General features: G+C 34.3%; 3 protein-coding genes, 1 long non-coding RNA gene, 1 other non-coding gene and 1 pseudogene across 10 annotated transcripts; 4 read left to right on the forward strand and 2 right to left on the reverse strand.

The window, feature by feature from the left end:
- Positions 1-266: 266 nt before the first annotated feature.
- LOC120213402 (fasciclin-like arabinogalactan protein 15) lies at positions 267-3,191 on the forward strand (the record flags this gene model as incomplete). The annotated part of the gene is made up of 2 exons (XM_039211561.1): positions 267-1,545; positions 2,995-3,191. Coding segments are annotated over 2 exons (1,356 nt in total), but the record flags the coding sequence as incomplete, so codon positions are not given.
- Positions 3,192-8,313: 5,122 nt separating this feature from the next.
- On the forward strand, positions 8,314-17,937 carry LOC120213195 (MATH domain and coiled-coil domain-containing protein At3g58270-like). Of its 4 annotated transcripts, none has more exons than XM_039211334.1 (6): positions 8,314-8,358; positions 8,494-8,558; positions 13,203-13,309; positions 13,394-13,557; positions 13,960-14,249; positions 14,327-15,075. In XM_039211334.1, the coding sequence occupies exons 1-6, from the start codon at positions 8,352-8,354 to the stop codon at positions 14,954-14,956; spliced, it is 1,263 nt and encodes a 420-aa protein (XP_039067265.1). In that variant the 5' UTR covers positions 8,314-8,351; the 3' UTR covers positions 14,957-15,075. The 4 variants fall into 4 exon arrangements, with proteins under 4 accessions (XP_039067265.1, XP_039067263.1, XP_039067262.1 ...); XM_039211332.1 differs by lacking the exons at positions 8,314-8,358; positions 8,494-8,558 and adding exons at positions 12,816-12,975; positions 17,927-17,937 and having other exon boundaries at positions 13,114-13,309; positions 14,327-14,967; XM_039211331.1 differs by lacking the exons at positions 8,314-8,358; positions 8,494-8,558 and adding an exon at positions 12,816-12,975 and having other exon boundaries at positions 13,114-13,309.
- On the forward strand, positions 8,571-9,702 carry LOC120213198. The gene is made up of 3 exons (XR_005524776.1): positions 8,571-8,940; positions 9,210-9,377; positions 9,454-9,702. It is a non-coding gene; the product is annotated as an uncharacterized LOC120213198 (long non-coding RNA).
- TRNAM-CAU lies at positions 15,346-15,434 on the forward strand. The gene is given in 2 exon segments: positions 15,346-15,383; positions 15,399-15,434. It is a non-coding gene; the product is annotated as a tRNA-Met (tRNA).
- On the reverse strand, positions 16,440-19,886 carry LOC120213194 (annotated as a pseudogene).
- A 1,183-nt stretch (positions 19,887-21,069) lies between these two features.
- On the reverse strand, positions 21,070-23,305 carry LOC120213196 (vacuolar protein sorting-associated protein 60.1-like). 3 transcript variants are annotated; one of them, XM_039211337.1, is made up of 6 exons: positions 23,156-23,305; positions 22,830-22,981; positions 22,383-22,464; positions 22,142-22,209; positions 21,708-21,853; positions 21,070-21,643 (listed from the first exon to the last, which is right to left on the reverse strand). In XM_039211337.1, exons 1-5 carry the CDS (start codon positions 23,222-23,224, stop codon positions 21,847-21,849), a joined length of 378 nt encoding a protein of 125 aa, XP_039067268.1. In that variant the 5' UTR covers positions 23,225-23,305; the 3' UTR covers positions 21,070-21,643; positions 21,708-21,846. The 3 variants fall into 3 exon arrangements, with proteins under 3 accessions (XP_039067268.1, XP_039067266.1, XP_039067267.1); XM_039211335.1 differs by having other exon boundaries at positions 22,142-22,215; XM_039211336.1 differs by having other exon boundaries at positions 22,093-22,215.
- Between the last annotated feature and the right edge of the window lie 708 nt (positions 23,306-24,013).

The raw sequence follows: 24,013 nt of genomic DNA on the forward strand, positions 1-24,013 counted from the left end.
ACAATTTTTAAGAAATTATAACAATAATAATGTAAATTTAAATAAAATTATTAGATTAAATAAACAATTTATTTTATATAAATGTAATAGATTAGTAAATGATTATAATAAATATGAATGACGAAATGGGAAATTAAAACTATATTCTACACCCATTTTATTACAATTAAAATATTCTCAGAGAGGGAACAGTACTCGTCTGTTTCTGGTTTTATAGTATCCCATCTTCCACAATTACGTATTACATATTTTTCAGTCATCGATAATGGCTGCCAAGTTCTTCGTCTCTTCTTCTTCTTCTTCATCTTCAAATCTCATCTTCAACATTCTCCCTGGCATTACAAGAGAACTCATCGGCCACGACTCACACGGGTCAGATCAATTCCAACTCAGTCCTGGTGGCTTTGTTGGACTCGCATTACACTGAGCTTGCCGAGTTGGTGGAGAAAGCTTTGCTGTTGCAGACCCTCGAAGAAGCTGTTGGTAAACACAATATCACCATTTTTGCTCCTAAGAATGAAGCTCTCGAGCGGGATCTCGACCCGGAGTTCAAGCGCTTCTTGCTCGAACCCGGTAATCTCAAGTCCCTCCAAACTCTCTTGCTTTATCACATTGTGCCCGCCAGGATCAATCCCCATTCGGATTTAACCCACCACTGTACGCTATCGCACGACCGAGTTGAACTCACCGGCGATGATTCCTTCGGTGTTAGATTCATCGGTACGGCTAGAGTCATTGCCCCCAACGCCGTCAACCGTTCCGACGGTGTCATCCACGGCATCGAACAGCTCTTGATCCCCCGATCCGTACAACAAGATTTCAACAACCGTAGAAGCCTCCGCTCGATCTCCGCCGTGAAACCGGAAGGAGCTCCGGAAGTCGACCCCAGAACCCACCGCTTGAAAAAACCGGCCCCTCCAGTCAAGGCCGGCTCTCCGCCCGTCCTCCCAATCTATGACGCCATGGCTCCGGGCCCATCGCTAGCCCCGGCACCGGCTCCGGGACCCGGCGGACCCCACCACCATTTCAATGGGATGAGGCAAGTCAAAGATTTCATACAGACTCTGCTACAATACGGCGGGTACAACGAAATGGCGGACATTTTAGTGAACTTAACATCATTAGCCACCGAAATGGGTCGCCTGGTTTCCGAGGGCTACGTTTTAACGGTTTTAGCACCCAACGACGAGGCAATGGCGAAGCTGACGACGGACCAGCTGAGTGAACCCGGCGCGCCGGAACAAATCATATATTACCACATAATCCCAGAGTACCAGACCGAGGAAAGTATGTACAACGCTGTGAGGAGATTCGGGAAAGTTTCATACGATACATTGAGATTGCCCCATAAAGTATTGGCTCAGGAAGCTGATGGGTCTGTTAGATTCGGCCATACCGATGGATCTGCGTATTTGTTCGACCCCGACATTTACACCGACGGAAGGATCTCCGTTCAGGGTATCGACGGCGTTCTTCTCCCGCCGGAGGACAAAGCTAAGGAAGAAAAGAAAACCATCAAAATAGCCACCGTCAAACCCAGAAGAGGTAAATTTCATTACCATCATCATCATTTTACATTAAATTGACTGCTAAATTATCATTGATTAATTCTTTTAACTTAATCAAGAACATGCTCATGTATTTAGTGGATTAATTTTATGTTTGAAAGATGAACTGTTGCTTTCTGTGAAATAATTTAGCTTCATATTCTCTTGTAATTTCATATGACTATGACTTGATATTGTTTTCTAGCTTTACACCAACCTGGTTGGTGGAAGGGAAATTTATGGTTTACACATTTCATTCTTTATTGCAATTTCCATTTTATATATTTGAATGACTTGACTCTTCACCACCTTTCTCCCTAACCTTGTTTTCATTAACTGGTTATATGATAGTGGTTTAGGTATAAATACATATTTGACATTAGTATTTAAAGGGTCGTAACGATACACGAATATGTGTTTGACACGAATATTAGATTCTTCAAATAAAATGAAAGTCCGAGATGAAATGTAAGATCATTGCTAATATTTATCCACTTGAAATTGAAAATCAACTACCCTTTCTGGTTACATTTTAGAAGTAGGACATAGGTGGAGGCCTCTTCTCTATGATTATTTAATTAAAAGAAACAATACGAGTTTTATTAAATCAGAAAAAATCTAAGGAATTGTCGATTAATTCTTAATTCAGTTGGTATCGTTGTTGTTGTATCATCTAATAGGGCATGGATTCGAGTGTTTAAGCATGTAATAGCGTTTGATTTAAGGGGCTTTAAGTTTTAAGCAATTATGAGAATTTGTAGTTGTCTTTAAGAGTTTTGATGAGTCAAGTGATGCCAAGTTAAAACATGCTGAATTTTTATTTGAAAATTAAGTGTCGGTAAGGGAATATATATATATATATATATATATATATATATATATATATATATATATATATATATCTTTGCAGTTGGTGTTTTGGAATTAGTTGGAATGAAAGTTGCAGCATAACAACAATATAATTTTGTTTTGACTTTGGAGGAATCTTGACCGCCCATTGTTTCACCAAGCATTTCTTTACTCTCATGTTTGTTTTCTTGCTATAGAATTATCATTCTAACATTTTACTCGCCATTAGCTGTCATTCCATTAATCTAATGGTTGAGATTCATTAAAATACTGAGCTATTTTGTACCTCAACCATTAGATTCATCACTTTTTCATCCTTACCAAATGGTGTGTTAGTTAAGTTCTATGTTACTCGGATTTGGGGTTTGTGTCGGATATGGATATATGTTCATTGTACACGTTGTGTTGAACTCGTATGCTCGTATACTTTAAGAAAAATGAAGAGTTTGATGTTAAGTCAATCACTGCTTCTAACTTCAATAAGATGGGAAGTTGTTTTCATGAAGTTAATACGTAGCTTTCAGTTTGATCTTCCTTATTTAATATGGAAAAATGTGGTTGGGGCCTAATATTTTTTATTTCCTAAATGTTTTGGCAGGGAAGTTGCTCGAAGTCGCGTGCCGAATGCTCGAGGCGATCGGACAAGACTCCCCTTTCACCACTTGCCGACTGTGAACACAACAACCATCACTTCCCTGCATCATAAATAGAACTTCAAACAAAGAAAAGGTAAATTCCTCATTCTTACATAGTATAAACGCAACCATATCCGCATCGAATGCCAGATTTGTCTGAATTCGAATATCGGTATCTGCTTCAGATTGCATTAGTTTACAAGTCAATCTCATGTACTTATCATCTGTTCATCTGCATATGAATTTGTGCCATTGTTCACTGTATTCTGCAATAAAAAATTTTCTTTTTTCTTTTATGATGACAAATTCTCACAGCTCAATCCAGATACGTGCACACCCTGATAAAAAGTGCATGAATTGTCACATTATATAATTAATATATTGTTTTGTTTTGGGGGGTTCTATATTCTATGGTTCAAAAGGCAGCAAAAAGATCACCCTGGTTGGTTGCTGATATCCTCAAGTCTACAAGATTTTTGTATTCTGTCAAATTTATGTGTAATAATACGGTGGTTGTAACGGCGGCTGTGGCGACGACCTTCGTGGTGGTGCTGGCTGCTGTTGCTTGGTGAGGAGGGTATGGGAAGAGAGGGATTTAATTTTGTGAAGAAGGCCACCATGTAGGGTATCCTACTTGATAAAATATATATTACGTATAAATGTATTCCTTTTGACTTCACCATTTAAGAAAAATGAAATTGTAAGTAATATTTTCTTTTTGTGAAGACTCTCTCTTCCGGTTTTTTAATATTTATTTATTATAATTATTGATATTTAATCTGCATTCAATATTTTAAAAATTTAATGATGATTTTGACGTGTTATTATAAAATAATGTTATGTTATAATTAAAAAAATAAAAAATATCACGTCAACAGTTTTATTAATTATTAACAACGGAGTATCAAATTAAAATCTAGTTAGATATGATTTTGAAAAAAAAATGTTTGAGTACCAAAATAGAATAAAGGTAAAAGTTTAAGTACTAAATATATAATTTACCCCATTGATATTAATTATTATTTATAAAATTATGATTTTGATTATTTTCCAATTAAATTATTAACAATTAACCCTTTAAATAATAATTTTTCAAAGTAAAAGATCGAGTAAAATTTATTTGTAGCCGTTTATTAGATATTATAATAATGAATGCAATTCATTAAAATGTTTCTACAATTTAAAAAGGGTAAACTGTTGATTTAGTCACTTTTGTTTGAATTTTATAAACTTATGATCACTAGATTAAAAAAAATAAGTTTGGTCACTTACGTTATTGTTTTATTAAGATTTAATCACTGAGACGTTAGTTACCGTGAGTTGGATGATGTGACACGTTAGTAAATTTTTTTTACTTTAACCCTTAAATTTTAGATAAATTACTAATCATGGGCCTTTTTGTAAATCTATAATAGTTTAGGGATAAAATATCAAATTACACCTTTCTTTCCATATGTTTTCTTCCCCAGCCCCATCTTCTCCGACGCTTCCCCTGCTCATCTCAAAACAGCTTTTTATCTCTCATTTTGACTTTAGCATTTTCTTCTCCAAACATTTCTTCTTTTCTTCGAATCACCTGTTCTTGTATAAAAAAAAATCATTCCCTGGAAATATAAAACACAAACTTAAATATCAAACAATTTAACTACTTGATCTGGATTTTCACATTGAACCAACTTTTTTAATCGAATGGAAAACCAGTTTTTCCTCGGAACTCAAAAAATCCTCCATCACCAATGGCGATCCTGGTTTGAAAGGTTCGAAAGGAGTGAATTAAAGGAAAAGAAAAGCAGTTCCCAAAGCAGAAACAAACGAGAATTCAACAATCAACATCCCCATCAACAAATGCCGCAAAGGTAACAGTCTCAAACAATCCCAGTATACATGACATTGAAATTTTGTTTTAAAACACCCAGTAATAATCTAATTCATCAATTTCCAGGCGACTGAACAAAATGAAGAATCAAACGAGAAGCAATGTAAGTCAACTGAAGCCAATGACACAAAGCCACCTGAGCTTCCCAAAGACTACATTCACGTTAGAGCAAGAAGGGGACAAGCCACCGATAGCCATAGCTTAGCTGAAAGAGTGAGAATCACAAAACCCAGTTTTCTTTTCTCTCTCTTAATTCAAAGCATCCAAAGCAGTTTACATTGACTCTTATATTATCTATCATTTCATAGGTCCGTAGAGAGAAAATCAGTGAGAGAATGAAGCTTCTGCAGAATCTTGTTCCTGGTTGCAACAAGGTCTGGAATTTGTCTTAGGAAAAAACAAAACAAAACAAAATGGTAAAATTATGGCTGTAATTCTAAAACATGATGGTGTTGGACTTTCCAACTTGTAGGTGATTGGAAAAGCCTTAATGCTGGATGAAATTATAAACTACGTTCAATCATTGCAGCGTGCGGCGGAGAAAAGGGGGGGGGGGGGGTTGAGAAGAAAAGCATATGGAAAAAAGGGGTAAATTGTTATTTTATCGCTAAACTATTTTGGATTTACAAAATGACCTATAAATAGTAATTTATTTAAAGTTTAAGGGTTAAAATAAAAATTAAATCTTTTTACTAACGTGTCATGTCATCCAACTCACTGCACCTAATGTCTCAAGAACCAAATCTTAATAAAACGATATGGTGCTTCTTTGATGAGTCATGAGTCCATTAATTATTACAAGTTACAAAATGATCATTCAACCATTCATATGTTCTAAATCTATTATTTTTCGTTAAATAATTGGTGATTGTATGAGTTAGACGTTAATCTATTAATTTTGATATGAAAAATATGTTTTATAATCATATAAGTTTTATTTTGTGGATCGAAACTTCGTTTATATTATGTCGTCGAGCTAGTGTTTAAAATATTATATCGTTGAGTCAATGCTTGAAAGTAATGACAGTGTCAATAAACATCATTAAAATATAATTTTATCGTATCTTAGTTAGCAGGTAACATCCAACTCATATGATAGTCAATTTTTTAACCAAACAAGATGAATTTGAAATATATAAATAATTGAATGATCATTTTGTAACTTTTAATAGCTTGAGGACTTAATAAAGTAACCTCTTATATCAAAAGATCATTTTGTAACTTTAATTATCATAAAACTCAATAAAATAATAGTGTCATTTATGTACTTTACCTAAAATAATAATTTAGTTTATAATTTAAAAAGAATGAAAAGTTTATAATTACACAATTCGACCCGAGAATAAGGAGTCCTCCACCCGAGACCCGACCTAATCCGATCAAAATAAGTTTTCACCCGATCTGATATATAACTTAAAAGTTTGACCCGACCCGAAATAGTAAAAAAATATTTTTATTCAATAAAAATAATGTCTTAATTGAAAAATAATATATAGAGGGATACTATTTAATTATTCCTAAATATATAATATAAAATATATTTTTTTGAATTAAATATTTTTTACCATAAACGACCCCAACTCAAATCCGATTTTTTAAAAATAAACCGACCCGATTGGGTCGGATAGGAACCAGTCGGGTTGGGGGACAACACAAAATATCTTAAAAGTGTAGGTCCCTCACGCAATCTCCAGTGACGAGTCATTTGTTGTAATGTCTGATTTTGACACGTCACTGATTTTGTAGCATTCCTAACACTTGCTTTAACTTGTCAAAACAATCTGATTTCCCCCACAGAGCAGAGGAAGTCGAGTTCAAACTGATTCCCCGTCCAGCGTCGCCATGAAAGAGTTCCAATCCAACCCGGATCGCCAGATGGAGTTGACGCCGTACATGAAACCCATTTCCGGTTCTCTCGGTGGAATCGTCGAAGCCTGTTATCGAGATGGAGGGGAGGAGGTGAAGTATAGGCCTACAGGGGGTGTTCCATGCTATCCGAACGACTGCGTCGGCTCATGAGGACACCACCTAGCCAGGCCATAATGTGGGGTGTTGCCGACCAAAATAACCGGCCTTTACGAGAGGAGTCGCCTTCGTTCCGCACCTTTATAGACTCGTTTTTTTCTGCTTGTTCTGGTTTCGAATGCCATAGCACAGCATCGAGTTGATGTGGTGCTACTTTCTTCAACCATTCTTTTCAGTGCTTGCTATCGGCTCTCTGTCATACCATGTTTAAGTCAAAGAGCTAGGTGAATTCTTAGTTTGATAGCTATATTGTTGGCCTAGTATGAAATCCACATTTTGATGTAGCTGTGGGTTTCTATAACATTGACCACAAGTAAAAGTACGTAGTTTTATCATTGTTAATTATCATTTTCTCGGTTTTGGGTGTGAGGGTCGAATTCGGATATGATCAAAACTTTTAAAGTTTTTTATGTAGTTGGAGAGGATTCATGGAGATCATATCACTGTATCCATGCGTAGCAAGAGGAAGAAAGAGAAGTTATGGCTATGCCCACCAGTTGCTGCGAGGAAGGAGAAGCAGATGGAGACTTTTAGGGCTGCTCTCGGAATTTGAGTGTCTGAATCCGGGCTTCCTCCTTTGTCGAGTCGAACATGCCTTTCTGAATAGACATCCACTCGTTTTTGCTGCATTGGATGTGGATGATCTTAAGCCCCACTACTTCATTGCCCAGTTGTTCATCAATTCAATATGAAAAATATTAGTTCAGCTTAAATCCAAAATGAAGCATGCAGATAAGTTGAGTTTAATGAGTTTGAAACTAGTGGTGCAAAGGGCAAACAAAGTCTGATTTGGTTAAAGCAAAATGCCAAAATCAATTACATTAACAGTCTGCATTGGATGTGGATGTTCCTTTCTTTGCACCTGCATTTTGGGTTTAAGCTGAACTAATATTTTTTATATTTTAAAAATTTGCTAGAACTTTTCATTTTTAATGCAAAAGTTCCTATCAAAATTTGGAAGAGTATGTTTTAACTAGATGTTTACATAATAAATAGATTAATTTCTTATGTTCTCTCAGGAAAACATCATTTGAATTGAATGGAGGATATATAAGTCCCATGCTTGTAGGTCTCATAACTTGTGCATACAATATTTCTTTTATCTCTGAAGTCGAAAAGACGAAGAGTGAGAGGGTTTTTCTTTATTTGCTTTTAGTCAGTTTAGTTGTGCAGTATCGTTTTGTTGGTCAGAGCGCCAAGTTTTAATTGTTTTTCTCTCCTCGTTTATGAATAATAAAACCCAGCTTACAAGTTCGAGAAAAGAGGTAGCATAAAGGCCAAGTAGTTTAAGGGTCATCAAAGACGTCTATAAGAAAAGAGAGGACAATTGTGTTGTGAATATTTGTAGAATGCATGCTTGGAAACCCTGAATTTTCTTCCACTCCACGTTCTGCAGATTGAGCACCACGTTCTCTGATAATGGAAGGTATTAGCAAACATGTATTATACCATTCTACGTATATTATCTTTCCCTCACGTTTTGTTTTGCTCTCCCAAATTCTAATCATTCCAAGGAAATGTATAAAACCTTCTCTTATTATGTTTGAAAATTTGAGTGCAGTGAATAGAAAGTATGGGTCTAATCTTCCCAAGGATATATGGAGGGTTGAAATTTTGAAAGCAGTGGATGACAGTAAGTCTCAGTCTTAGGATGTTAATGGACAAATAGCAAAAGTGACTTGGAGGATTGAGAATTTCTCCAGAATCAAAGACAAAGAGCAATTGCTCTACTCTGAACATTTTACTGTCGATGGCAACAAATGGTAGCTTTGATTTTCCTTCATCTTGTGGCCTATGTTTTAATTTACATTTCATCTCCCATGACTAAGATTTGCAAACTTATTTGGCAGGCAAATACTTATCTACCCCAAGTGGAATAACGTGAATTATCTGTCAATTAACCTATATGTTCCAGATTCAGAAACTTTGCCTTTAGGATGGAGTAGATTTGGCCAATACGGATTTGCAGTCATTGACCAAATTGATCGCCAAAATTCCACTACCAAAGGTATTTTGTTACAGCAAACCCAGTAGAAAGATGCCAAATTTGCTATCAAATTCAATGCCATACTTTCTTCTTAGAATCTGTAATTAGCTTGTTTACTCAGCTGTTAGGTGATGATGGACGATCTTTCTTTTGGCAGTCACTAAGCATTGGTTAAAAAGAAATGCGAGTGGTCGCAGCTTCATTTTTTTCTTTGTTCATTTATACGACCCAAAAAGAGGGTATCTCGTCAATGATGCATGCATAGTTTAAGCTTACATTTTCACTGATAGGACTCAAGGTCTCATTTCACATGAATTCATGCTCAAACCTGTTTTGGCTAAACATAAGATCAAGGAAGCTGATCTTGCAAAGAAGCCATAGACAACCAGAAAACTTCAAAAACCGAACCAGTAGAAACCACAACTCCTCCACCGACATAGCCTTCTTGCCAGATTGTTGTAAGTCAGGTAAATTAGTTGTTAATATTAATTCATTCAATTATCTCTCTCATTGCTTTCTTTTTCGCCATTTCAGGCCAATGAATCTGAAGATCCTACCGAGGAAGATATAAAGACATTCTTTACTAGCTTAGAGACTGAGCTTTCAAGCTCTGACATTGTTTTTTTCTAAAGAAGCAAAGGAAGCACTGGCTAAACTAGATGAAGCCTTGAATATGACCCCAGCTAGTTTCCATGATTCAGGGAAGTTTTCTTCACTTAAACAGGCATTCAAGATCCTAGCTAGTTTTGATTGTTCCTCTACCACCCTTACAATAGAGCAGAACTTGCGGCCCTATTGGCTGGACGAAAGGGGATATTCAGAAGTTCCAAGGAAATGAAAAAGGAGTTGGAAGCATTGGGAAAGGAGTATGAGGGTAATGCCAAGGCTGCTGAGGAGGAAGAGAGAACCGCTGAGATAGAATGGGGAAGAATGAAAGATTTCATCTCTTCTATAAAAGGAAAAAATATAAAAACTGTTGTAGTATATGGTGTTTTGAGAAAAGACTTTTATGGTCCTTTTGGTGGAATTAAACTTTGTAATGAACCTGCTGCTGCTGCTGGTTTATCCCCATTTTTGTTAGCTGATGCTACTGGAGAATCGGTGTATGAAACTATTGTTTAATTTGCGAAATTCTCCCTATATCCACAAAATACTACATATGCATACCTTTGTATATCTTGAGCTGTGTGGTGGTGTTAAACCCTACATGAAGTTCATGTTCTCTCTTTTCCCTTCTTAAATGTCCATTCATTTAAGAAGAATGGAGGACAAACTAAGGTAAGGCCGCAAATATCTAAGTATTTATCAAGTATTTAACGTGATTATATTAATTTTTTTAATTGTCATATTAGATTGATAATTTTTAAATAATCTGATTCATAGAATTAAAAGATTTACTGTTAAAATAGAAATTTTAAGTCTATGTAGTAAAAGAGTCAAAGAAGACTATATGAGAAAAGAGAAACTTGAATTGTAGATATTTTTAATCAAATTCTTGGAAACCCTGAATTTTCCTCCGCTAGCCTACATGATCTGCCGTTGGTATACGTAAATATGTATAGCTTCTACTTACATAATCTTTTCCTTTTCTTTCCCAGTTTCTAAACCCTTCAAAGTGAACGCTCTAAAATTTTGTTGCAGCAATCACATTTCTATAGAGCAAACAATTGATTATGGTTCTTTACATTCCTTGTTCTGCGTCCTTTACTGTTACAGTATCTTCTCTTGTGTTAATGGTTCCTACTACAATATTTTATATGCTTTCGGGACTGTGCTAGGGCTATAAACGAGCTAAGTCAAGTTTGAGTATTGTTGAATTCGACTTGAAAAGCTTAAATTAAAGCTTGAACTCAAAAAAAAAAATCTTAAACTTAATTACATTGAAGCTCGAACTTGAACATGAACATTAAGTACATGAAAATCTTATATTGTATTTTTTAAAAAAAAATTAACATATAAATGTTAATATTATCACTAATTTAATTTTAAAAAGTAAAATTTAATATATTATTTTTTAGTTATTCACGAGCTTTTTGAGTTGAATATTAAATAGTTCATTTTGACTCGTTAAAACTCGAGTCGAGCTTAAGTCAAATCTATTCAAGTCCAACATTAACCTAATTAAACTTAAATAACTCAGGATCTATCCTATCTCTCATTCATAGTCCTTGGCTGAGTATTTATTTTGTGCATTCCCCTTGAGAGTTGACTTAGTGGTGAATGTTTGACCTTTCCAAGTACATATATAAAATGGAACGAGGCATGAAACGAAGCCACGAAGAAGTTCCGAATTCATATTGATCGTCGGTTGAGAAAAAGAATTCAACTCTATGAAACTTAAAAATGTTGGGAGTAAAATACATAAATGACCTATGACCATAAGACGTTATTTTGTTGAATGTTTCGATTATTGAAAGTTATAAAATGATCTCATAACTATAAGACGATGTTTTGTTGAGTCATCCAACCATTAAAAGTTGCAAAATACTCATCAGACTATTCATATGCTCCAAACTCGTCCTTTTTCGTTAAAAAATTGATGATCGTCTGAGCTGGACGTTAATCTACTCATTGGATATGATAAAAATATGACCTCAGAATAATTTCAGTTGTATTTTGTAGATCAAATATCTATTTAGATTAGTCGTCGAGTCAATGCCTGAAACATCATACTGTCAAGCCAATTCTTTGAAGCTACAGTGGTGCTAGAAGACAACATTAAAATATGATTTTATCATATCTCAGTCATCATATTAATATCCAGCTCAGACAACTGTCAAACTTTTTACGGAAAATGATGAATTTAGAACATATGAATAGTCCAATGATAATTTTGTAACTTTTTATATCATAGGACTCAATAAAACAACGTCCTATAGTCAAATGATCACTTGGTACTTTACCCAAAAATGTTATTATACAATAATATTATTATTTAGTTTTTAATGGTAACCATCTAAAATAAAATAAAATATAACATTAAATATGAATTTATCAAAAAAAATAATTGAATAATAAAAAATACAAAATAAAATAAAATATTAAATAAGTAATTTATTCAAATAACATTATTTTCATATGAAATAGTTTTATACGCCCTATCAAGTACCAAAATTAATTTAGAATCTATAAATAATATTGTTTATACTAAATAATAGTTGTTTGTCTCATTAATAAAAAAAAGAAATTCTAAACATATATTACATTATAATCATCGTATACTAATAAATAGTTTAAAATCTACTTAGATATTTTAAAACATTTAGATAAAATATTAGAATTAAAAGATAATTAGACAAAAAAGATCTTTGCTCATTTAGAATATACGTTAAATTTATGTTATGAAAAAAATTATTTATATTTAAAAATGTAGAAAAGAATATATATATATATATATATATATATATATATATAAAAGATTAAACATAAAATTATTAAATATTAAATAAATTTTATATTTATAAAAATATATGTATGTCTAAAAAAAAGGGTAAAATTAGCTCAATTTTAGGGTTTTTTATTTAGTCCATTAAGACAAATTAATATTTATTTTGAGATATATGATTTTTTTACAGTGACATGAAATTCATTACATAGAGGTGATGAGTTTTAATAAAAAAATATTTTTTATTCTCAATTTTTATCTCATAAAATTTTAAAAATATATTTTTAAATAAAAATATTTTTTAAAAATTATCACTTCGACATGATGAGTTCTAATAATACCGTAAAAAATACAATAAATTTCAAAATAAATTTTAACTTACCTTAATAGATTAAATAAAAAACTCGTTATTATTAGACTAAATCAACCTTAAAAAAACTTATTTAAACTATTTAAACATGAAAAGAAACTTTATAGGAAAAGAAGAAGAAAAAAAAAGAGGTAGCTTAAAGGCTAAGCAGTTTAAGAGTAAACAAAGACTTTACAGGAAAAGAAAAGACTTTGAGTTGTGAATATTTGTAATCAAATCCGGAACGCAAGCTTGGAAACACTGAAATTTTCTTTCATTCCACGTTCTGCGGATAGAGCACCAGATTCTCTGATAATGGAAGGTATTAGCAAACATGCATAGCCTTCTACTTGTATAATCCTTCCTTTCCATTTTGTTTTGCTTTCCCAAAATTCTAATCATACCAAGTAAATGTCTAAAACCTTCTTCTTCTTTTTTATGTTTGAAAATTTGATTGCAGTGAATAACAAGTGCGGGTCTAATCTTCCCAAGGTTATATGGAAGGTTGAAATTTTGAAAGTAGTGGATGTTACTAAGTCTCAGTCTGAGGATGTTAATGGACAAGTAACAAAGGTCACTTGGAGGATTGAGAATTTCTCCAGAATCAAAGACAAAAAGCTCTACTCTGAAAATTTTATTGTTGATGGCAACAAATGGTAGCCTTGATTTTCCTTCTTGTCGCTTATGTTTTCATTTGCATTTTATTTTCCATTACTTATATTTGATAACTTATTTGGCAGGCGAATACTTATCTTTCCCAAGGGGAACAACGTGAATCATTTGTCAATTTATCTAGATGTTGCAGATTCAGAAAATTTACCTTATGGATGGAGTAGATTTGCCGGTTTCAGATTTGCAGTCATCGACCAAATTGATCGTACAACTTCCATTGCTAAAGGTATTTTGTTACAGCAGTCACATTTTGTCGTTGTTCGTTTTATTTATTTAATAGGTTTACCAATACGAGTAATATTTATTTGATTTTAAAGATGGTCATAGCATGGGAAAAAGAAGAAGGGTTTAGGAAAACAAAGTTGCTTATAATTTGGTTTCCTCATCAAAATCTCTTTGATTCCTCTTTTTCTGTTAAAATATAAAATGATAACCTCGAATTCCTAATGGCCATTTCGTATTATCTCCCGTTTGTTACACAATGTTTCAGCTTGTTTGAAGCTTTGGCATGGTTAAAACAGTCCAAGACAGATGCCAAATTTGTTATAAATGCTATTCTTTCTTCTTAGAATCTGTCATTAGCTTGTTTTCTCAAGTGGTTTGTGGTAAGAGACGCTCTTGCTTTTGGCAGACACTACGCATGAGTTCAAAGCTACGGAGTCTGATTGGGGGTTCACTTCTTTCTTACCACTTAGTGAATTAAAAGATCCTAAAAGAGGTTATCTCGTCGACGATGCATGCTTAGTTGAAGCCTATGTTTCCACTGATATTTCATATGTATTGATGGTCCAAACTGATTCGGATAAACATAAGACCGAGGAAGCTGATTGTGTTAAGGCAGCCGTAGACGACCAGAAAACTGTGAGTACCGAACCAATAGAAATCACAACTCCTGCACAAACTCAGCCTTCTTGCCAGATTGTTGTAAGTGGGGTAAATTAGTTGTTAAACATTAATCCATTCATGTATATTTTTCATTGTTTTCTTTTCCGCCATTTCAGGCCATTGAACCTGAAGATCCCACCGAGGAAGATATAAAGACATTCTTCACTAGCTTAGAGTCTGAGCTTTCAAACTCTGACACTGTTTTTTCTAAAGAAGAAGCAAAGGAAGCACTGGCTAAATTAGATGAAGCCTTGAGTATGACCCCAGTTGATTTCTACGATTCAGGGAAGTTTTCTTCACTCAAGCAGGCATTCAAGATCCTAGCTAGTTTTGATTGTTCCTCTACCACCCTTTCGGCTGAGCAGAAAAATGAGTTGTTGGCCATGGAGGAAAACTTGAAAGATCAAGTTGACCGAGCAGTGAAGGCAGTGCAGGACAAGAGCCGATTTACAGAGAAGGAATCTATCAAGCTGACAATTTCTCGTAATTTGGATCTTAATCTAATCAGATATAAGGAGGTGGAATCAGAGTTGAAACAGGTAGAGCAAAAACTTGCTGCCCTGTTGGCTGAACGAAAAGGGATATTCCAAGGTTCCAAGGAAATGAAAAAGGAGTTGGAAGCATTGGGAAAGGAATGGGCAGAATATGAGGGCAATGCCAAGGCAGCTGAGGAGGAAGAGAGAAGCGTCGAGGCAGAATGGGGAAGAATGAAGGATTTCATTTCTTCTATAAAAGGAAAGATATAGAAAGTGTTATAGTATTAGGTGTTTTGAACAAAGACTTATATGGTACTTTTGTTGGAATTAAACTTTGTAATGAACCTGCTGCTAGTTTATCTCCTGCATTGGTAGCTGATGCTACACCAGATATGATCAAAACTTATGGAAGTTTTATATATACTTGGAGGATTCATAGTGACCGTATCACTATATCAATGCGTCTGTGCTAAATTTTTTTTCCAGTTTCGTTAGGACTAATTGGGATTTTTGACTCTGATAGTTTATACATTCAACTCTGCTAATGAGATTTATAAAATAGTATCAGGGGGGTGGTGGCGCAGTTGGGCCTTAACTTGATTATCATGACAATAAATTTGTTTAAGTTAATAAATATGTAACAGTTGTAGAGCCGCAAAGGGGTGGTGGCGCAGTTGGCTAGCGCGTAGGTCTCATAGCTTAATGTTGAGTAATCCTGAGGTCGAGAGTTCGAGCCTCTCTCACCCCATTTAAACTTTTTTGCTGTTTCAACACCAACACTTGTTTCTCCTCCATTTACACTGGTTTTCAATTTATGTTGCCTATTCACATCAAGATTGACCCAACATTATTATAGTGTAAAATACAAATAAAACAAAAAATATGATTAAAGATTTTATATTTCCTATTTTATAAATTGATTTAAAAACCAATTACTAAACTCGTTTTTTTAATAATTTTAATATTTGTATCCCTTTTTGCGTAATTTTTTAAAGTAAAGTACATAAATAGTTTCAGATGTTGTTTTGTTTAATCCCGATTATTAAAAATTACAAAATAATCTCTTGACTATAGGTTATTATTTTGTTAAGTCCCTCGACTATTAAAAGTTATAAATCGGTCATTCGATTATTCATTATATTCAAACTCGTTCTTTTTCATTAAAATATTAATAGTCATCTAAAGTGGACATTAACATGTTAACTAAGATATGATAGTCGTTTAAGATTATGAAATCAGATTTTTTATTTCTCAATCAACATGTTTAACATCCAACTTAGATTGCCATAAATTTTTTAGTGAAAAAAAAACGAGTTTAGAACATATGAATACTTGAGTGATTATTTTATAATTTTTAATAATCGAGAATTCAACAAAATATCAAGCTATAATCGTGAGACCATTTGTCTACTTTACCCAATTTTCTATTGTAAAAGTTGCAGTTCATTCCTTGCTTATATTCATTTAACCACTAATTACTTTTAGATAACAAATCACTGATGACATGATATAATATTTTTTTAATATAATGTGCAGATTAAATGTCACTCATAAATTAGAAAATAATATATATTTAAATGCACTCAAACTCGTCCTCTTGAACTTTATAATATTTAAAAAAATAAAAATAAAAAAACAAAGTGAAACGACTGTTGATAGTCCATGAAAGCACAGATTCCTTTCAGCATGATGGAAGAAAATGGACAAGTGCTCCATGCAAAGCCTTACTATACAAATCTCAGTTCCCTCAAAAAATTGCCTAAACTTTTAATTCTTCTCTAAATTTGATGCTAAAGTTATTTTGTATGCCTTTCTTACCGGCACCGGCGATATTCCCGCCCTGCATCATCGCTACAAACTCATTGTAATCGATGAGTCCGTCCTGTTTACAAACAACGTAAAATGCAAGATTAGTGAATAATGGCATATTGGCAACAAAGTTCCCTTTTTTTTTAAAGTTTATTGCCAATGGATGCATTTAGGGTAATGGAAATGGCACCCTACAATCCTTCCCTTTCGTTCTTCTGGTCAACTATAAGATGAAATATTCGAATTAAAATAAAAAAGTTAAAACAAGGCCACTTGCATTATCCTGATCAACTTCTCTGATCATTTCTTCAAGGATGCCAAACTCCTCGCAAGCTTGTTGGAGCTCATCCGGAGTGATGTTTCCACTGCCATCCTTGTGAAAATAGGAAAAGGCGGCAAACAGATGGTCTTCTCTCTCGATTTTGTTTAGGTGCAGCGTCGCAGCTACGAATTCCCCGTAGTCGATCGTGCCACTATTATCAACATCAGCCTGTATGGTTGAAGACATTTGCATTAGAGACAACTTGTCATTGCTTATTCCCAATTAATTTAGTATTATGTACAGAACAAAGATCATAAATTGGGTCTTATACTTACTGCTTGCAAAAGATCATAAATTTCAGACTCTTTAAGATTAGCTCCAACTCTTTTCAATCCTGCTTTAAGTTCTTCGAAGGTGATCTGACCACTGCCGTCGGCATCTATCATCTTGAACATTTCCTTCAGGCCAGCTATTTCTTCTTCGGATAGGCTCTCTGCGATTACCTGCAAGGGAAAATAAAGAAAATTACAGTTCAAAATAACTAGAAACTCTAAAGAATTAAGTTTTAAACATAAACATTATGATGAATGGGTTTCATACTGAGTATCCACTCGAATGTCTAAGCCTAGCATGTTGAGAGACTTACTCTAAGGGCCATTTTCTTCAGCTTATTCATTGCAGAAAATTGCTTCATACGACTTAAAACAGCAGAATCGAGAGGCTTGTCAGGACCAACACCGTCAATCTGTATCCAAGGGTGGCCTGCATAGGTTTTGAGCAATAGTAGCAACAGAAAAAATGATTCAGCTTCTTTTACCTCTTGGACCAAACAGAAAAAGGCAAAAGCACTAACAAAATGGAGACTTAATCCTAAGAGTTCTATGGTAACAAAAAAGCTGGACCGGAGTAAAAGAATGTGACTTACACAAAACTTCATGTGCAGTTAACCACCTCCTAGGGTCTCGAATGAGCATTCTCCTCACCAAATCTTTTGCGCTTTCAGAGATGCTAGGCCAAGGATCAGAATCAAAATCAAGGTCACCATTCAAGACCTCTTTGAATATACCTTGCTCGTTTTCTAGATCATGACCGTGAAGATCGAATCATAATCATGATGATGTAAAAACGGGCAGCTAAAATAATTGCACTTGGCTAAATTAAAAATGGAGAAAATCTTATGAATCAGAAGATTCCTTACCTGCCCAAAAAGGAGGAACTCCACTTAAGAGAATATAAAGAATTACTCCTGCACTCCGTACATCTGCTTCTGGGCCATAACGCTTTCGTAAGACTTCAGGGGCAACGTAGTATGGGCTTCCGACCACATCTGTGAATCTTGCACCTGCACAGAAATGGTGACCAAGAGAATTAAAAGTGTTACTTAATTCCTCTATTGGTGATGATAAATCACAAGTGGGGTCAAACTTTTTTGTGTTTTTGCTATATTGACAATGCAAATTGAAAATAAAAGCTCTATAAATAAATATTTTGCAAGCAAACCAATGGAAAGCTAGTAAATTTCATGTCAATGCTAGTAGCAGAATATCATCATAGAGCTAGTAAATTTTACAAGGCATTGTAATGCAATATCACATTTCTGACAGAAATTGCTTGCATGAATAAGCTCTCCCTAGCAAAGAATTTCTTAATTTTGAACCATGCATTTTAATCGGTAAATGAAGATCGTTACTCTAAATCATTTACGAGGGGCATACCAATTGAGCGATTACATGCTTGACTCAGTAGTTTATCCTCCAATTGTTTTCTTTCTTCTTATTTTTGGGTAATTGGAAGAGAATAAGATCAAACAGCTTATACCTGGCTTAAAGAATATCGATAATCCAAAATCAATAGCCTTGAGAAGTGATTCCTCCTGCTGATTGACAAAAAGGAAATTCTTAGGTTTGAGGTCTCTGTGCATAACCCCCAAAGAATGGCAGGCTTCCACAACCCCGACTATAGTCCTCATAAGTGCAGCTGCCTTTCTTTCTGTATAATGTCCGTGCTGAATAATTCTATCAAAAAGCTCTCCACCAGCACACAACTCCATTACAACATGAACTGCCACTGCATCCTCATAAGCTCCTTTTATAGATATAACATTTGGATGCCCGGCCAAGTGGTGCATTATCTGGATTTCTCTTCTCACATCCTCGAAATCCTCATCAGTTAACAACTTCCTCTTTGCAATCAATTTGCAAGCATATTATTTTCCAGTTGACTTCTCCACAGAAAGGAAAGTCGTCCCGAATTGCCCTTGTCCTAGTTTTCTCCCCAGGCTGTAATGTTCCTTGAAAATACCAGTCCTTGTTTGTAATACTGATTCCTTGAGCCCTGCACTGGGCACCCTCTTCATATGAGGGAGCTTGGGTTTTAACGGTTTTTCAGGTTCAGTTTCTGGTTTAGCCTCTTGTTTGGTCTCCGGTTTAGGCATTGTCACTTGCTCTGGAGGTTTGTTTAGGACTGGTAATGACGATTCAGGCTCTCTAGTTGCCATCTCACTCCCGGTTTCCCCATTAGAATGAGAAACAGAGTCATCCGGTGATCGAGACCGCCACATTGCGGCGGAAACCGATTGGAAAAATCCATTTTTGGAAATGTTTGGTCCTACACAAGTATTCCCCATCTACTCTCAACACTTGAAATTCCTACTTCAAAAATACAATCACCAGGTTTATCATCAATATCTAGAAACAAAAGATGGGCCAATCACATATAAAAGATCTGATCTTCCTAACAAGAACAAAACTCCCTATAATCTTTACATCAAAATCAAACTAGAGTGTAGCTTACAAACACGAACTAAAATATGATACCAAAAGAGAAGAATTATCACTTACCTCCAAACTTCAAAAACTATCCATTAAAAAAAGAAACTAACGATTGAAGAAGCAAGATTTAAGAACCTGAGCTGCTGAAACAAGAAAAAAAAAAGTCCTCACAATCGTAATCACCAACCATGCAAAGAAAAAAATACATATAAAGTCTTGGACCTCAAATTCAGTAATTGAAACCTTGAAAATCCAAGAAAGATCAGAAACAAAAAGAGAAAGAAACCCAGAAGAGTAAAGTTGAAGAGTAAAAAGGAAAACAACAACAACATGGGTTATGGTTTACCAGGTCTTGGGGTTTGGCGAAATGGTTGGAAACGGAAGAAGTAAACTTGGCCGTCTAATTCCCAAGTTTTACTACTGGAGAGAGTGTGGAAATGGAAAGTCTCTTCAAACTTTGTTTATATCTAAATCTGAAACATTTATTATTATATATTATTGCATTAAAATAACATGAAATAAAAGAGAAGGAGAATGAGGAAGAGGCTTGAACTTGTGTTTGGACATGATTGAAAGAAAACGCGTATGCCCGAAGCTGCTCTCAACCTAGTGTTGGGCAGCCTACTATCTTACCTCCCCTTACCCTATTACATATGGGAACAAGGGACAATTATTTTTTTTTTATATCGTGGTTGTCGCTTGATTGTAATACTAATTGAAAGCTTTGTTAACTTTGTTTTTGGGTCCATTTTCTTTTTATATTGAAAACGTGATTTTATATTAGTAATTCTTATTAATATAATTAAATTTAAATAAATATATATTAAATTATCTATATTATATTAGAATTGAAATAAAAACTTTAGATAAAATATATTAGATGTTATTAAACTATGATCAAATGATCATTTTGAGTTTTTGATGATTGAACTTTAAAAATTACATCATGATTTATTAAAATTATCAAATTATATTATCATCGTGACATTATAATAAATATAAATATTTAATAAAATTAATGTTCAAGATAATTATTTTTTTATTAACCTGAGATAAGTACAATATAATATATATTTAAAGATAACTTTCAATCATTTAACATTAATCGTTTGTATCTCTAGCATTAATAGTTCTCAAACTTAGTGAAATGGGTTATCTACCTAAACTATATACAATTGGTGTTTTCGTTCTTTATCGTTTTGATATTTATATATATTGGTATTTGCATGTTTCAATGAATTATTTTGTATTATATTATAAATTTAATTCTAGATTTTAATAAAATACTTATACATCATACACAAATATAAATGCATCTTTCAAAAAATTACAAATACATAAAACAACATATTGTGTGTAAATATAAAATCCAAAATTGTTAATAAGTTAAACCATCTTAATATAATGTTACTTTTTAAACATGTGATGATCATCAAATAAATGTCAAATTATATAAATAATCCAAACCAGCTTAATATAATGTTACTTTTTAAACATGTGATGATCAACAAATAAATGTCAAATTATATAAATAATCCCTATACTTGCTTAAGTTGCAAAATAAATCCTTTTGGTTTACGTAATTTCGATTTTACATCTCAGAGGTTTGAAAATCTCAATCCAATTGTAAGTTTGTCCTTTGCTTGGGTTTGAAAATCTCAAATCAAATTGTAATTTGTCCTTCCTTCTGGCATTAAATTGGATGGCGATATGGTTCCTCTCCTCCAACCCGATACTGAACAAAGATAACCCCAAATTCAATCCCAGTATTATATGGACCCTAATGAAAGAGTTGGACTGCAGGTCCGACTATCAAGGCTAGCCCAAACCAATCAGGGTTAGACTGTCGGTCCATCTAGATAGCCTCGAACAACCCAATCTAGTTGAAACTAGTCCTTGGACAAATGATGCCATTTGTAACTCATAAATAGATGCAATAATATTGCCAATTCAACTGAACTACCAGCGGTAGAAGTTAACTCTGCACAATATGTTCAAATGGGCAGGCCCCGTTCACCTTGCACCTCTATTGCATGCAGTGTCACGTAGTAGCCGACCAATCGAACTACGGAGAGATGCTCTAGGATCGGTAGGCACACCTAGTTCGTCCTCACCCTGTTGAGTATCAGAGTTTAGATGCTATAAAACATTACTAAAACTTCAGGGTAACAGGTTTTACCATGGCAGCTGTTGTATGTCCTGTGGGCACAGCAGGCAAATCGAGCTCTGCATCCAAATCCCGTTCCTCCTTATCAGGTTGAAGATAAGAGGGAACACCATTAGCTTCACTGTCATGTCAGTTTCCAGAGTATCAAGTTCTACAACCTAACATGGATCAGCATTAAAATTAAATGGTAAGGAAACAATAAGCAACATGCGAAACAGTCGCTAATTTTTTTCAAACATGCAATTATAAGTATAGGCCCTTAGTGTCGAGGTTATGCCACTGATTATGAGGCAAAGCTGGTGACTTAAGATAGATTACCACCCATTAGTTCTTCCTCATCAATATCATCGGGAACATTATAGCTTCTACCTAAGGTCTCTTGGATCTCGCTACTCACATATTCAATGAAGGAACTTCTCCACAGCAACAAATGGTATATCTCCTACCTTTCATGAGGTAGGCAGCCGATTCCAAAAAGGGTACTGAAAAAGCTCCGACTGGATTGTCCTGATTTCTGCTCCTTTGACCAGAAACACAAACATTTACCGTAAAATACCATAGGTCCATAGCCCAATAAATCCACCATAGCATGGAATAAGTCATAACGTTTAATATTGAAATAAAGTCATAAACATTTAATGCTACTTGAAAATCGTTATAACAAGGAAATTGAACGCTTTCACATACTGTTTGTTGAGCATCCTTAAGACCCTTGGCTTGATCGAGGTTGAACATCTGACTGTAAAGCATATCACGTTGCCCTTCATACCTATCAGAATCCATAAGCATCAGATACAATGAAATAGAAATACTTCACTTTGTAAGATTTTGAACTTCAAGAAAATAATAGGTAAAAAATAAAAATGACACAAGGTGTAGAACAATTAAAACAATTAATTACACAATACTTAGAAATGACACAAATATTCAGAATCTTAAGCTGCAAATTTCAATTAACAGAAAAAAAAAGCATAGAACAATTACATAAGCATACATAATTCCATAAAGAAACATACCATATATAATGTCAAGCAAAAATTTTCCACACTACATTCGTAGAAACTAGACATGAATAAAAATAGCAATAATAATGAGAAAAATTAAGGAGGAAACTGGCAGAAAAGAAGCAGGTACACTCGTTTTTGCTTGAGAATCCTCATGGCTCGAGCTTTAATAGCCTCTTGAGCAGGGCCAGGTCTTGTCTTCTTTATTTGTTCTTTGTACCTAATCAGCTCAGCATCCAGCTTCCTCAACTTCTCATCTACATTGTCCCCTCTTTTATTTATCTGATCGCCAAATTTCCATCGCATCCATATTATTTCACAATTTAATAAAGTTTTCAAAATAAACTGATCAATCAAACAGATAAACCCTAATGCTAAGTTAGAAATCAACAGATCAAACGAAAATTTAAAAAAAAAAAACAAAAATTCAAAGCAGTGAGTAAAAGAGAGAGAAACCCTATCGGAGGCATCTTGAATAGACGCTGACGGTTCCTTGTCTTTCCTAACGCCGAAGACTCTCTTCATCTTCTTTACTTATGAGCGAAAGAGAGGAAAAGGGCTTCAAAATTGATTTTGGAGGATCGGCGGAGAATAATAAGAGCTGCTTTAGAGATTGCTTTCCTTATCTCACAACCAGTACGGCCATACCCTTAACTTATGCGTAAAATACACAATAGTCACTAATATTTGAGTACATTTTCGTTTTTCACACTAAAGTTTCAAATATAATGAAACTGGTCACTAATATTATCAATTTATAACAAATCGGTCATTAGACGTTAAACACCGTTACTGAAGTGACGAAAACTTATGTGATCCGTTAACTACTTACCAAAAAACTTTCTTCATCATACTCTCTCTTCCTCAAGTCTCCTGTTCTACTTTTTCTAATATAAAAAACCTTCTCTTTGTTACCATGCAACATCAAGATGGTATTGCTTTCTTATTCATTATTTAACTTTAAAAAGGTAGACAAACGAGGATTCACTAATATACATGGTGTTGAGGTTTTGGGTCAATCAAAGTGAAAGGGAGGCGCGAGTTTTCTTGGTCTGGTGGAGGCTGACAGACAGAAAGTAAATGGTTTTGCGCTCTTGTACGACATCTTAAACGCTGTCTAAAGTTCGTTTAGCAGTAGCTTGACAATACTGCTAGTTGTGAAATATTGGAACTGTTTCGCATCCCTTGGTCTGATAATATCCCTTCAAAGAACTTATCATCTTCATCTTGTAGCAATGACTCGTAACTCATTGCTTTTGATGTAAGAGCGCTTAGATTTTGATTGCTAGAAGTCGGCAGTGTATTCAATGGCTG

This window comes from Hibiscus syriacus, unplaced genomic scaffold (assembly GCF_006381635.1).
Source record: "Hibiscus syriacus cultivar Baekdansim isolate YM2019G1 unplaced genomic scaffold, ASM638163v2 tig00110020_pilon, whole genome shotgun sequence".
NCBI classification, from domain to species: Eukaryota; Viridiplantae; Streptophyta; class Magnoliopsida; order Malvales; family Malvaceae; genus Hibiscus; species Hibiscus syriacus.